Source organism: Scyliorhinus canicula, chromosome 21 (assembly GCF_902713615.1).
Source record: "Scyliorhinus canicula chromosome 21, sScyCan1.1, whole genome shotgun sequence".
Classification (NCBI taxonomy): domain Eukaryota; kingdom Metazoa; phylum Chordata; class Chondrichthyes; order Carcharhiniformes; family Scyliorhinidae; genus Scyliorhinus; species Scyliorhinus canicula.
The window spans coordinates 45,420,063-45,434,211 of NC_052166.1; the positions used below are offsets into that span (position 1 = coordinate 45,420,063).

Sequence of the window (14,149 nt, forward strand, 5' to 3'; positions counted from 1 at the left end):
AAGGTTACATTCATGAATTTGAGAAGCTCAAATGAACCACAGATTTCCCTCTGGTGGGGGATTTTTTTTTTTAGAAATTTCCTTCCACCAGCCAATAATTCACAGAATAAAAAAATACAAACTATGAGTTCAGTTTTTAAAAACTCAAGCAGATTTTGAACAGTCTGATTCAGCTTATCAGATGTGCAGCTCGGTTAAATATACATTCTCCCTCTTTCACCTCCCATTTAATTTGGGTTTGCCACAATGCTGGTTGACCATCCTCTCTATGTCTCCCTGTCAGTCACCCATTCTTCTGCCAATCCCACTGGGTTGATATTTCTCGCCACCATGTCCTTCTATCTGCTCTTAGGTCACCCTCTTCTCCTTCTGGTAGTCCCAACTCCATCACCTCACCTTACCACGTTTTCCCCTCTCTCTCTCTTTGCAACAGATGGCTGTGCCATTTGTTATTTTAAAAATATTTTTATTCTCCTTTTTCACATTTTGTCCCAAATTTACACCCACCAACAATAAACAATAATCAGCAACAGGGCATTTCCCTTGACCCTGCCCCCAACCCGAAGTGTTGGCGAAACTGCCTCCAAATCCTCAACGAAGCTATTATTACCGGACTCCCTGAGTATTTCCCCGGGGCTATCGGGAGCGGCGCTGTTGCTAACGCCTTCAATCCTGGCCCCCTGCACAAAGTCTCCTCCATTCTGACCCACTGGGAATCAACCCCTCTGACCCAGCTCCGCACCTTCTCCACATTCGCCGCCCAGTAGTAGTACATCAGATTCGGGAGACCCAAACCCCCTGCCTGCCTTCCCCTCTGTAGCAGCACCTTCCTCACTCTGGCCACCTTCCCTCCCCATATAAACGAAGTAATCCTTCCCTCATTCTCTCTGAAAAAAGCCTTTGGCCGGAAAATTGGCAGGCATTGAAAAATAAACAGAAATCGCGGCAACACGTTCATTTTAACTGCCTGTACCCGACCCACCAGTGACAGAGGGAGACCATCCCACCTTGCCAGATCATCTTCCACTCTCCCCACCAAACTAGTGACGTTGTACCTGCGATGCGCCCCCCCACCCCCACCACTCCCGAGCAACCTGCACCCCCAGATACCTAAAGTGAGTCCCTGCCCTACGGAATCGCAGCCCCCCCACTCCTGCCCCCACCCCCGGCCGAGACACCATAAAATACTCACTCTTGTCTAGATTCAGCTTGTACCCCGAGAAAGACCCAAATACTCGCAGCAGCTCCAATATTCCAATATTCCCCCTATCGATACACTCAGTTCTGACTCGTATAACAGCACGTCATCGGCATATATTTATGCTCTATCCCCCGCCCCCCACACTATTCCTTTCTTTTTTTTTTTTAAATAATTTTTATTGAAAGAGTTTTTCCATACAAACATTTACCCCTACTAATTTTTAAATTATTTACAACACAATCCCTCTAGGCAAATGTCCCTCCCTCGCCCGCCCTCTCGCGCGCACCAGTCCTCCCCCCCCCCCCCCCCCCCCAGACAACCTTAACAAACAAGGCAGCCTACAGTTTCAGACATGAGCAGCGAGCAGACTTGCCCGCGTTACAGTCGTGCATGTCCCCCCACGACCCTTGCTGCCCCCTCCCTCCCCTCCCTCCCCCCCCTCCCCCCCCCCCCCCCCCCCCGGGTTGCTGCTGCCACGACCCCGAACGTCTATCTCTGATCTAAAAAGTCAAGGAAAGGTTGCCACCCGCCTGGCGAATCCCTGTACCGACCCTCTCAGGGCAAATTTGATCCTTTCTAGCTGAATATAGCTAGCCATATCGTTAATCCAAGTTTCAACGCTTGGAGGCCTCGCGTCCTTCCATTGAATTAATATCCTTCGTCGAGCCACTAGGGACGCAAAGGCCAGTATTCCGGCCTCCCTAGCCTCCTGTACCCCCGGTTCTACCCCGACCCCAAAGATCGCAAGCCCCCATCCTGGTTTGACCCTGGACCCCACCACCTTCGACACCGTCCTTGCCACCCCCTTCCAGAACCCTTCCAGCACCGGACATGCCCAGAACATATGCACATGGTTCGCTGGGCTTCCCAGACATCTGACACACCTGTCCTCACCCCCAAAGAACCGGCTCATCCTTGTCCCCGTCATGTGAGCTCTATGCAGCACCTTAAATTGAATGAGGCTCAGTCTCGCACACGAGGAGGAAGAGTTGACCTTCTCCAGTGCATCCGCCCACATCCCGTCTTCTATCTGCTCTCCCAGCTCCCCTTCCCACTTGGCTTTCAGCTCCTCCCCTGATGCTGCTTCCGCCTCCTGCATTATCTTGTAGATGTCTGATATCTTCCCCCCTCCGACCCAGACCCCCGAGAGCACCCTATCACTCGCCCCCTTACTGGGGAGCAGGGGAAACCCCTCCACCTGCCGCCTAGCAAATGCCTTCACTTGTAAATATCTGAACATGTTTCCCGGGGGGAGCTCAAACTTCTCCTCCAGCCCTCCCAGGCTCGCAAACCTCCCCTCTATAAACAGGTCCTTCAGCTGCCGTATGCCCACCCTGTACCAGCTCTGAAATCCCCCGTCGATGTTCCCCGGGATGAATCTATGGTTCCCTCTTATTGGCGCCGCCAACAGACCTCCCATTTCCCCCCTATGTCGCCTCCACTGCCCCCATATCTTGAGGGTGGCCGCCACCACCGGGCTCGTGGTGTACCTCGTGGGGGGGAGCGGCCATGGTGCCGTTACTAGGGCCCCCAGGCTTGTGTTGCCACAGGACGCCCTCTCCATTCGTTTCCAAGCTGCCCCCTCCCCTTCCATCATCCACTTGCGCACCATTGACACATTTGCCGCCCAGTAGTACCCCGAGAGATTGGGCAGTGCCAGCCCTCCACTGTCCCTACTCCGCTCCAAAAAGACCCTCCTCACCCTTGGGGTGCCATGCGCCCACACGTAGCTCATGATGCTACTCGTCACCTTTTTGAAGAAGGCCCTAGGGAGGAAGATGGGCAAGCACTGAAATAAAAACAAGAACCTTGGGAGGACCGTCATTTTGATTGACTGCACCCTCCCCGCCAGCGACAACGGTACCATGTCCCACCTCTTAAATTCCTCCTCCATCTGTTCCACCAGCCTGGAAAAGTTCAACTTGTGGAGGGTCCCCCAGTTCCTTGCCACCTGCACCCCTAAGTACCTAAAGCTCTTTCCTGCTCGCTTGAAGGGGAGTCTCCCAATACCCTCTCCCTGGTCCCCCGGGTGTATCACAAAAACCTCGCTTTTGCCCAAATTTAGTTTGTACCCCGAAAAGTCCCCAAACTCTGCTAATAGTTCCATTATCTCCGGCATTCCCCCTTCTGGGTCTGCCACGTACAGCAGTAGATCGTCCGCATACAGCGATACTCGATGTTCCTCCCCTCCCCTAGTCAGTCCTCTCCACCCCCCTGAACCCCTCAGTGCCATCGCCAACGGTTCAATCGCCAGTGCGAAAAGTAGGGGGGATAGGGGACATCCCTGCCTGGTCCCTCGGTGGAGCCCGAAATACTCCGACCTCCTCCCGTTTGTCACTACACTCGCCATCGGGGCCGAGTAGAGCAACTTCACCCACTTAATAAACCCTTCCCCAAACCCAAACCGTTCCAACGTCTCCCACAGGTACTCCCACTCCACCCTATCGAATGCCTTCTCCGCGTCCAGCGCTACCACTATCTCAGCCTCCCCCTCCACTGCCGGCATCATAATTACATTCAGCAGTCTCCGCACGTTCGTGTTGAGCTGCCGCCCCTTCACGAACCCCGTCTGGTCCTCATGGATTACCCCTGGCACACAATCCTCTATTCTAGCTGCCAGGATCTTTGCCAGCAACTTGGCATCCACGTTCAGAAGCGAGATAGGCCTGTAGGACCCGCACTGCACGGGGTCTTTATCCCGCTTCAATATCAGGGAGATCAGAGCCTGCGACATTGTCGGGGGCAGAACCCCCCCCTCTCGCGCCTCATTAAAGGCTCGTACCAGCACCGGTCCCACCAAGTCCACATTTTTCCTATAGAATTCCACCGGGAACCCATCTGGCCCCGGCGCCTTCCCCGCTTGCATCTGACCTATTCCCTTGACTAGCTCCTCTAGCCCTATTGGCGCCCCCAGCCCTTCTACCAGCCCCTCCTGGACCCTTGGGAACCTCAATTTGTTTAGGAAGTCCTCCATTCCCCCTCTCCTCGTCGGCGGCTCAGACCGATACAACTCCTTGTAAAAATCCCTGAAGACCCCGTTCACTTCTTGCCCCTTCTGCACTACCTTCCCGCCCCTCTCCTTCACTCCCCCAATCTCCCTAGCCGCATCTCGTTTGCGAAGCTGGTGTGCCAGCATCCTGCTCGCCTTTTCCCCATACTCATAGACCGCGCCCTGTGCCCTTCTCCACTGCGTCTCTGCCTTCCTGGTGGTCAGCAGGTCGAACTTGACCTGCAGGCTGCGCCGTTCTCCCAGCAGCCCCTCCTCTGGTGCCTCCGCATATCTCCTATCCACTTCCAATAGCTCCCCCACCAGCCTCTCCCTCTCCTGCCTCTCCTTTCTTTCTCTGTGCGCCCTTATGGAGATCAGCTCTCCCCTGATCACTGCCTTCAGGGCCTCCCAGACCATCCCCACCTGCACCTCACCCGTGTCATTCAAGTCCAGATAGCTCTCAATGCTCTTCCGGACCCTTTTACACACCTCGTCATCCGCTAACAGCCCCACATCCAGCCGCCACAGCGGGCGCTGGTCCCGCGCCTCCCCCATTTCCACATCCACCCAATGCGGTGCATGATCAGAGATCGCAATGGCCGAGTACTCAGCTTCCCGTACCCTCGGGATCAGCCCCCTGCTCAACACGAAGAAATCGATTCTGGAGTACACTCTATGGACGTGGGAGAAAAAGGAATACTCCCTCGCCCTCGGCCTACCAAACCTCCATGGGTCTACTCCTCCCATCTGCTCCATGTACCCCCTCAGCACTTCTGCCGCTGCCGGCCTCCTATTGGTCCTTGAGCTCGATCTGTCTAGCCCGGGGTCCAGCACTGTGTTAAAGTCCCCCCCCATGATCAAGCCCCCTGCCTCCAGTCCCGGAATGAGGCCCAATAGGCGCCTCATAAAGCCCGCGTCATCCCAGTTCGGGGCATATACGTTGACCATCACCACTTTCTCCCCCTGCAGCTTACCCTTCACCATCACATACCTACCCTCCTTATCCGCCACCACCTCCTCCGCCACGAACGACACCCTCTTTCCCACCAGAATCGCCACCCCCCGGTTCTTTGCGTCCAATCCAGAGTGGAACACCTGTCCCACCCACCCCCTTCTCAGGCGAACCTGGTCCACTACCTTCAAATGGGTCTCCTGTAACATTGCTACATCAGCCTTCAGTCCCTTCAGGTGTGAGAATACCCTTGATCTCTTGACCGGCCCATTCAACCCCCTCATGTTCCAAGTGATCAGCCGGGTCGCGGGACGACCCGCCCCCTTCCCCTGCCGATTAGCCATGTCCTGTTCCCTGCTCGCCCCGGGTCGACCCTCCCCTTCTGACCCGCTCCCCATGACGATGTCCCCCTCCCCCCACCTCTCCAGTCCTCCACTTCCCGTTTCTGGTCTTTTCAGCAGCAACCCGGTGTCCCTCCCTAACCCCCCTCCCCCCCCCCCCAGGCTAGGACCCCTCCTAGCCGCGATGTACCCTCCATCGTACTCCCGTAAGTCAGCTGGTTCACGCTGACCCGGCTGCTCCTGCCACACTCCGACTCCCCCCGGCTCGGGGGGGGGGCCTCCCCCCCCTTGCCACTCCTCCCTGGCCCCGCTCCAGCGCGGGAAAGGTCGCCATTGCTAGCCACGCCCCGCACTCCTCCCCTCCCCCCTCCTCTGCCCCGCGCGCGGGAAAACAGAGGAAAGCCCGCGCTTTCGCCCTGCCACACCCCACCCCACCATCTTCAGTTCCACCCCCGTCCCCGTCCATGCCTGTAAAAGAACCCCCCCTAGGAGCCCATATCCCCGATCTGCTCTCCCCCCCGTCCCACCTCCCCAACTTAACATTATAAATAACAGATAAATAACAAATAACAATGTACTTAACAGTCGCCCTCTACCAAACAGCATAAATAACCATAAATAACCATGAATAACCACAATAACAATAACTAAGGGAAGTTGGCAAAGGGGGAAAAAACATCAGAAGAAAAACCACAGCAAGAGTTCAAAATCCAAACAAAGAATTCAGCTGAAAGTACCCGAGCGGCTACGGCCGCCAAGTATCCCCTGGGTCTAATTCGAGTCCAGTTTCTCTTCCTGTACAAAGGCCCACGCCTCCTCTGGGGACTCAAAATAGTGGTGTTGGTTCCTGTAGGTGACCCACAAGCGCGCTGGCTGCAGCATTCCGAACCTGATCCGTTTTGCATGTAGCACCGCCTTCGTCCGGTTGTACCGGGCCCGCCGCTTTGCCACCTCCGCACTCCAGTCCTGGTAGACCCTCACCGTCGAATTCTCCCACTTGCTGCTCCTTTCCCTCTTGGCCCACTCCAGCACTCTCTCACGATCGCTGAGTCGCTGGAACCGCACCAGCACCGCCCTCGGGGGCTCATTTGCTCTTGGCCTCCTAGCCATGACCCTGTAGGCCTCTTCCAGCTCCAGGGGCGAAGGGACGGCCCCTGCCCCCATCAGGGAGCTCAGCATTTCTGCTACATATCCCGGGAGGTCTGACCCCTCCAGGCCTTCTGCCAGGCCCAAGATCCTCAGGTTCTTCCGCCTCATTCGGGTATCCAGCTCCTCAAAACGGCTCTGCCATTTCAGGTGGAGTGCCTCGTGCACCTCTACCTTTCCCACGAGGACCGTGGCCTCCTCCTCCCTCACAGTCATCTCCTGTTGCAGCTCCCGAATCGACGCCTCTTGGGTCGCCTGGGCTCCCATCAGCCTGGTGGTCGTCGCATTCATTGACTCCAAGAGCTCCATTTTCAGCTCCGTAAAGAAGCGCAGGAGAGCGGCCTGCTGCTCCTCCGCCCATTTCCTCCATTCCTCGGGTGCGCCACCGGCCGCCATTTTGGTCTTCTTCCCCCGCTTTTTTTTGGGAGCTGCTGTTGCTTTCTTTACCACCCCACTCCGGGTACCGACCATAAAGTTGGTCTGGTTCTCTTCAGGGAGCCTTCCCCCACCGGGATTTGTCCTTACAGCGCCGTTGGGGCCCTCCAATCGGCCCGAAAACACCTTTGTAGCAGGAGCAGCCAAACGTGCGACTTAGCTGGTCATAGCCGCAACCGGAAGTCCACACTATTCCTTTCCATGCTCCCGAACTTCTTAATGCGATGGCCAATGGCTCAATCACAAGTGCAAACAGCAGGGGGGACATAGGACAACCCTGCCTCGTCCCACTGTGGAGAGAAAATTATCTCGAGCTGATGTTGTTTGTACAGACACTCGCCCTCGGCTCCTTATATAGTAGCTTTACCCAGTTCACAAATCTTGGTCCAATGCCAAACCGCTCCAGAACTACCCGGTCAAACGCCTTCTCAGCGTCCAGTGCCACAACTACCTGTTTCCTTCCCCTCTGCCGGTGCCATAACGACATTCAATACCCTCCTAATGTTCGAAAAGAGCTGCTTCCCTCTCACGAACCCAGTTTGATCTTCACCTATCACCTTCGGGGGGCACTCCTCCAGCCTACCTGCCAGTACCTTCGCCAGTACTTTTGCATCCACATTCAGAAGTGATATCGGCCATGATCTAATTGAATGACGGAGCAGGCTCGAGGGGCCAGATGGCCTACTCCTGCTCCTAGTTCTTATGTTCTTATGTACGACCCACACTCTGTCGGATCCTTATCTTTTTTTAGGAACAGTGAAATCAATGCCTGCCCCAAAGTTTGTGGCAACACCCCCTTCCCTATCACCGCTTCAAACATCCCCACCATCAGGAGTGCCAGCTTATCCTTGAATTTTTTATAATATTCCACCGGAAACCCATCCGGCCCTGCCATCTTCCCCGACTGCATCCTCCCAATCGCATTCTTTATCTCCTGCTCCACTATTGCTCCTTCTAATGTCGCCCTGTCCCCCTCCCCTAGCCTCGGGTACTCCAACCCATCTAGAAATTCCTGCATCTACCCGTCTCCCCCGGGTGGCTCTGACCTGTACAACCTCTCATAAAATGCCTCAAAAACCTTGTTAATCAGCTCCGGAGCCACCACCAACCTCCCTGCCCTCTCCCTCACCTGACGAATTTCCCTTGCCACTGCTTCCCTCCGGAGCTGACCTGCGAACATACATGTTATCTCCATGTTCATAAACTGCACCCCTTGCTCGTCTCAGTTGCCGCACCGCCTTCCTGGTAGGCAGTCGGTCGAAACTCGCCTGTAGTTCCTTCCTCTTTTCCAGCTTCGCTGGGTCCCCATCCTCTGCATAACTCCTATCCACCTCCAACATCTGACTGTGCCATTTCAATCTCTCCTCAGTTACTTTCTTCGATGCTCCCACAATATTCACTGACCCACCCTGATGAACTGATTTAGTCCATAGCAATACTTTTCCCACTAATGGAACACTGGGTGGCACAGTAGCACAGTGGTTAGCATTGTTGCTTCACAGTGCCAAGGTCCCAGATTTGATTCCCGGCTTGGGGCACTGCCTGTGCAGAGTCTGCACGTTCTCCCTGTGTCTGCGTGGGTTTCCTCCGGGTGCTCCGGTTTCCTCCCACAAATCCCGAAAGATGTGCTGTTAGGTAATTTGGACATACTGAATTCTCACTCTGTGTACCCCAACAGGCGCTGGAATTTGGCAACTAGCAGCTTTTCATAGTAAGTTCATTGCAGTGTTAATGTAAGCCTACTTGTGACAATAAAGATTATTATTATTGCAAGCTTTCTCATATAATATGGGTCAACAATATAGATAGATGCTGTTCACTTCCGCAGTGCGATGCTACTCATTGTATTGTGTCGAGGGGCTGGTTTAGCCTACTGCGCTAAATCGCTGGCTTTTAAAGCAGACCAAGCAGGCCAGCAGCACGGTTCGATTCCCGTACCAGCCTCCCTGGACAGGCGCCGGAATGTGGCGACTAGGGGCTTTTCACAGTAACTTTATTGAAGCCTACTCGTGACAATAAGCAATTTTCATTTCATTATTAACCAATCACATCAAGAAAAATGGAAAAAAGACAATGGTCACTTTTACTGGGCTAACGCGCTGGATGTTCTTCTGTAAAAGGAGAAGTTCTGGTTCTCTATTGTTAGCCAAGTGGGCTATCTGTACATCAAATTTAGTCGCCCAGCAGAGATGTTTGCAGCCCAAATCACAGGGGCGATTCTCTGCCCTCCCTGCGCCGTTTCCCGGCAGCAGGAGCCGGCCCGCTGTTGGACAGAGGCGGGATCCTCTGGTCCTGAGGAATTTCCCATTGAATGCACCCCACACTACCAAGAGCGGAGAATCCCGCTGGCGTGAACAGCTGCAGTCTACTCAGGCTTGGAATTGTGCTGTGAGTAATGAGATGCAAACGCTTAACATGTTTGTCTGAAATTCCTCTCTCTGTTATTTGGTGGAAGCATTAATCCTTTTAAAATAGACGAGTTAACGCCTCCCTGAAAAAGAAAAGGGGCTGGAATCCCCTCCCACTGCGCCACACTTCTATTTCAGCTCGCCGATGGGATGCTCCGTAATGCTGGCCTGTCAATGGGGTTTCCCACTGTGGGGCAGCCCCACGCCGTTGGGAAACCCCGGGGCTGCCGGCAAAACAGAGCATTCCGCCGGCGGAGAATCCAGCCCAAGAATTTCAGACTCACATATAAAGCAGCGATATGCAATTATTCCACAGGGAATAAGGACCCAGGTTCGATCCTGGCCCCGGGTCACTGTCTGTGTGGAGTTTGCGCATTCTCCCCGTATCTGCGTGGGTTTCGCCCCCACAACCCAAGGGCAGCACGGTAGCATAGAGGTTAGCATAAATGCTTCACAGCTCCAGGGTCCCAGGTTCGATTCCCGGCTGGGTCACTGTCTGTGCGGAGTCTGCACGTCCTCCCCGTGTGTGCGTGGGTTTCCTCCGGGTGCTCCGGTTTCCTCCCACAGTCCAAAGATGTGCGGGTTAGGTGGATTGGCTATGCTAAATTGCCCGTAGTGTCCTAAAAAGTAAGGTTGAGGGGGGGGGGGGGGGGGTCGTTGGGTTACGGTTATAAGGTGGATACGTGGGTTTGAGTAGGGTGATCATGGCTCGGCACAACATCGAGGGCCGAAGGGCCTGTTCTGTCCTGTACTGTTCTATGTTCTATGTGTGGGGTAGGTGGATTGGTCACACTAAATTGCCCCTTAATTGGAAAAAAGATAATTGGATACTCTCAATTTATTTTAATAAAGCATTGACTTAATGCATATCGGATTGAAATTTTTGTTATAATTAAACTCAGCATGGGATTGCTTTGTGAAAACCATGTGGCATTTTTTCAAGGATGTGAAAATCGGAGCATATCTTCCATAAAACTGATAACAACCTCCAAAAATGGGAAATAACTAATTGCGAGATGAGCTTCTCATGTTGTCTCAGGACTGCTGATAGCCGACAATGACCACCTTTTAAGCATGTTCACCCGAAATATGGCAGTTCACAATGGGTTAAATTAACCCCCATCGAACACTTACCAGCACTGTTTGATTTATCTTCTTCTGTGCGGTGTTGAAGTTATTGCTAATAAAACAGCGCGCCATAATGTTCTCTGATTTTTTTTTTTAATTACAGTCGGAACACCGTACTATATGTCCCCAGAGAGAATACATGAAAATGGTTACAACTTCAAATCAGATATCTGGTCACTTGGCTGTTTATTATATGAGGTAAGCCGGTTGTGTTTCTTCATCCTTTAATTGAAATGTTGGATAATTCAAAGCAGTAGCTGGTGTGGTTTAACTGCTCGGTGCAGTGTTGCTGAATCCCTACATTCTTCAGTTTTTGATTCTAACCCAGACCAGACAGAAGAGCGCTCGTGCTCACTTACCCTGTGATAATTATTGAAAGGTCTGAATAAATGATGGTACACAATAAATTAGGCATGGAAGCTCAGGTTTTGGAAACAGGTTTCAAAGCAGCACCAGCAGAAGGAAATCCAGGAGCAAAATTGTCCTCGGATGTGGCACTAATTGGTTAACTCATGACAAGAGACTGCCGATTTAAAACAAAAATGGAAACGAGCTAGTAGTCTGAGATTCGGCTTTTGGTTGGGGCTTATTTGCTGTCTTGTTAATCCTGAGGAAATGTCAGTTTGGGCAGAAGAAGTTCAATCACGAGGACAGAGTGCATAGACTTGCCTTGTGTTCCTTTGAATGTAGAAGATTAAGGGATAATCCAATGGAGGTATTTTGGATGATTAAAGGAGTTAATAGGATAGAGAGATGGGGCAGTGCCAAACCAGGGGACACAATCTCAAAATCGGAGTTAGACTGGTCCAGGCGACATTTTAGAAAGCATTCCTTCACACGAAGGAGAGTGGAAACATGGAACCCACCCGGCCCACCAAAAATCTGTTGAGGTCGGTAAATTGAAATCTGAAGATTGGCAGATTTTTGTTAGGCAAGGGTATTTAAGAGGTGCAGAACCAAGGCAGGCAGACTGAGTTACAGATTAGCCATGGTCTAATTGAAAGGCAGAATAGACTTGAGAGGCCAAAAGGCCTACTCTTGTTTCTAGACAAACAATGACGTTGGCAATGACAGGCTGGCAGCCAGGTGGCACCATCAGGGCACCCAGATGGCACCAGCAGTGCCAGGGTACCACCATGCCAAAGGGATTGCAACCTGGGCCTCCAATCCCCTGGGAGATCCTCACGAGTGCCGTTCCATCTGGTCTCCATTTGTGGAGACCAATACTGAACAACGCTTGCCCAAGGCTTCCAAGGCAGAGGGGATAGATCTCATACTTTGGGTACCTCAGGAAATTGCACATTAAAGTGAGACTAGCAGTCTCACTCCAATATGCAGATTTGCCAAAAGGTGATCCCACCCACAATTTGCAGGATTCACATCTCAACGCGATCTTGCGAGGCATTGCGAGCCAGGTAGATCCGGGAGCAAGGATTCCCGACTTCTATCTGTGGCCAGCTGCTTTTCGGGCACAGTGTGGCAGTTGAATCGCGCCCTATGTGTGTGCTAAATCAGTGAGATATTCCCAAGAGCCCAAAAAGGTGACTAATTGTTAGTTAGTGTCGCTGGCAGAGCTGGTGGGAAACATCCAGCAAAACCCATCACAAATGACACCTAGAAACCTTTTCATTAAATTGTGCCCATAATCAATGACTTTGCCTGAGGTAGAGAATTCCAAAGACTCATGACCCTCTGTGAAGAAATTCTTCAGCTTTGCATTAAATGGGAGACCCTTATTCTGTATCTGCCCCAGTTCAAGGTTCCTCCGCAATGGTAAACAACCAATAAATACTCCAATAAGTATAGATCCAACCTTTTCAATATTGCCTCATACAACATTCCTTCTTGCAAGAAATCAACCTAGTGAACTGCTTCCAATGCAAGTTTACCCCGTCTTAAGTAAGGAAACTAAAATTAGACACCTTACTCTAGGTGTGACCTCATCAACACCCTGCACAGTTGTAACAAGACTTGCTTACCTGTATATTCCATTCCCCCTTGCAACAAAGGCCAACGTTCCATTTGTCTTCCGAATCACTGCTATACCTGATCGCTAATTTCTTGTGATTCAGACATTCAATTCCCAAAATTCCAATTTGTATTATTTCATTTATCCCCCAGCTGACTCCAGTCCTCCCTTCTATGGTACCACTTTGCTCACCGAGATGGAGTCGGCATCGCTGGTCTCCATAATTAAGTTGTACTCTGTTGAGTTCCAGTATTTCTTCACTGTCACAATGACAAACTTGACTTGCATAATAATGCATTTAAAAAAAACATCCCTGTCATCAGTGCTAAAAGTTTCCTTTAGCAGCAACCCCCCCTACCTACTGTGAGTGGCACGGTAGCACAGTGGTTAGCACTGTTGCTTCACAGCTCCAGGTTTCCAGATTCGATTCCCGGCTTGGGTCACTGTCTGTGCAGAGCCTGCACGTTCTCTCCGTCTGCGTCCACAGTCCAAAGATGTGTTCGGTGGATTGGCATCCTAAATTGCCCTTAGTGTCCAAAAAGGGTAGGTGGGGTTACTGGGCTGCGGGGATTGGGTGGAGAGGTGGGTTTAGGTAGGGTGCAGCACAGTGACACAGTGGTTAGCACTGCTGCCTACAGCGCTGAGGACACGGGTTCAAATCCCGGCCCTGGGTCACTGTCCGTGTGGAGTTTGCACATTCTCCCCATGTCTGTGTGGGTTTCACCCCCACAACCCAAAAATATGCAGGGTAGGTGGATTGGCCACACTAAATTACCCCTTAAATGGAAAAAAAGTAATTGGGTACTCTAAATTTATTTAAAAAAAGTAGGGTGCTCTTTCCAAGAGCTGATGCAGACTCGATAGGCCGAACGGCCTCCACCTGCACTGTAAATTCTATGATACGGTATGGGTTGATGCCCAAGATTGAGCATAATAGCTTCGCGAAGGAGGTACGGAATAGGATGAACTACTCCTTTTTTTTGCCTTCTGGCAGCTGTTTTATTTCCTTTGCGACTTCACAGAGCAGATGTGAAAATCTGGAAATTAAACTCCTGTCCTGAGCCAAATAGGGCTCTGGAGAAACAAGATTTATTTGGGTCATAGGTTTTAAAGAAAAAAGGACTTTTGTGCAGGAAGATGAACTCCTGAACCTCACAACAGCATCCCATTTTACAATGCTGTAGATCCCAATACAGAGGGAGAAGAAGGGGCTCCAATTTGGTTCTGCACTTCCATTTTATATCAATGTCATTAAAACTGCATCACTTCATTTATATCTTATTAGCATTAAAGACAATGCTAGTGACATCAGCAGAGGGCGTGAACAGAGTCTGGGCTAGCTGTTGCTTCACAGCTCCAGGGTCCCAGGTTCGATTCCAGGCTTAGGTCACTGTCTGTGCAGAATCTGCATGTTCTTCCTGTGTCTGCACGGGTTTCCTCCGGGTGCTCTGGTTTCCTCCCACAAGTTGCGAACGACGTGCTTGTTAGGTAATTTGGACATTCTGAATTCTCCCTCTGTGGACCCAAACAGGTGCCGGAATGTGGCGACTAGGGGCTTTTCACAGTAACTTCATTGCAGT

General features: G+C 51.9%; 1 protein-coding gene across 5 annotated transcripts in view; it reads left to right on the forward strand.

Annotated features, from left to right (window-relative positions):
- LOC119955497 (serine/threonine-protein kinase Nek6-like) overlaps positions 1-14,149 on the forward strand; it is a 373,379-nt gene that overhangs the window by 299,195 nt on the left and 60,035 nt on the right. For all 5 annotated transcript variants that reach the window (XM_038781740.1, XM_038781738.1, XM_038781735.1 and 2 more), the window contains exon 8: positions 10,704-10,798. In XM_038781740.1, the coding sequence (XP_038637668.1) occupies positions 10,704-10,798 (95 nt within the window). The remainder of the gene's footprint in view (positions 1-10,703; positions 10,799-14,149) is intronic.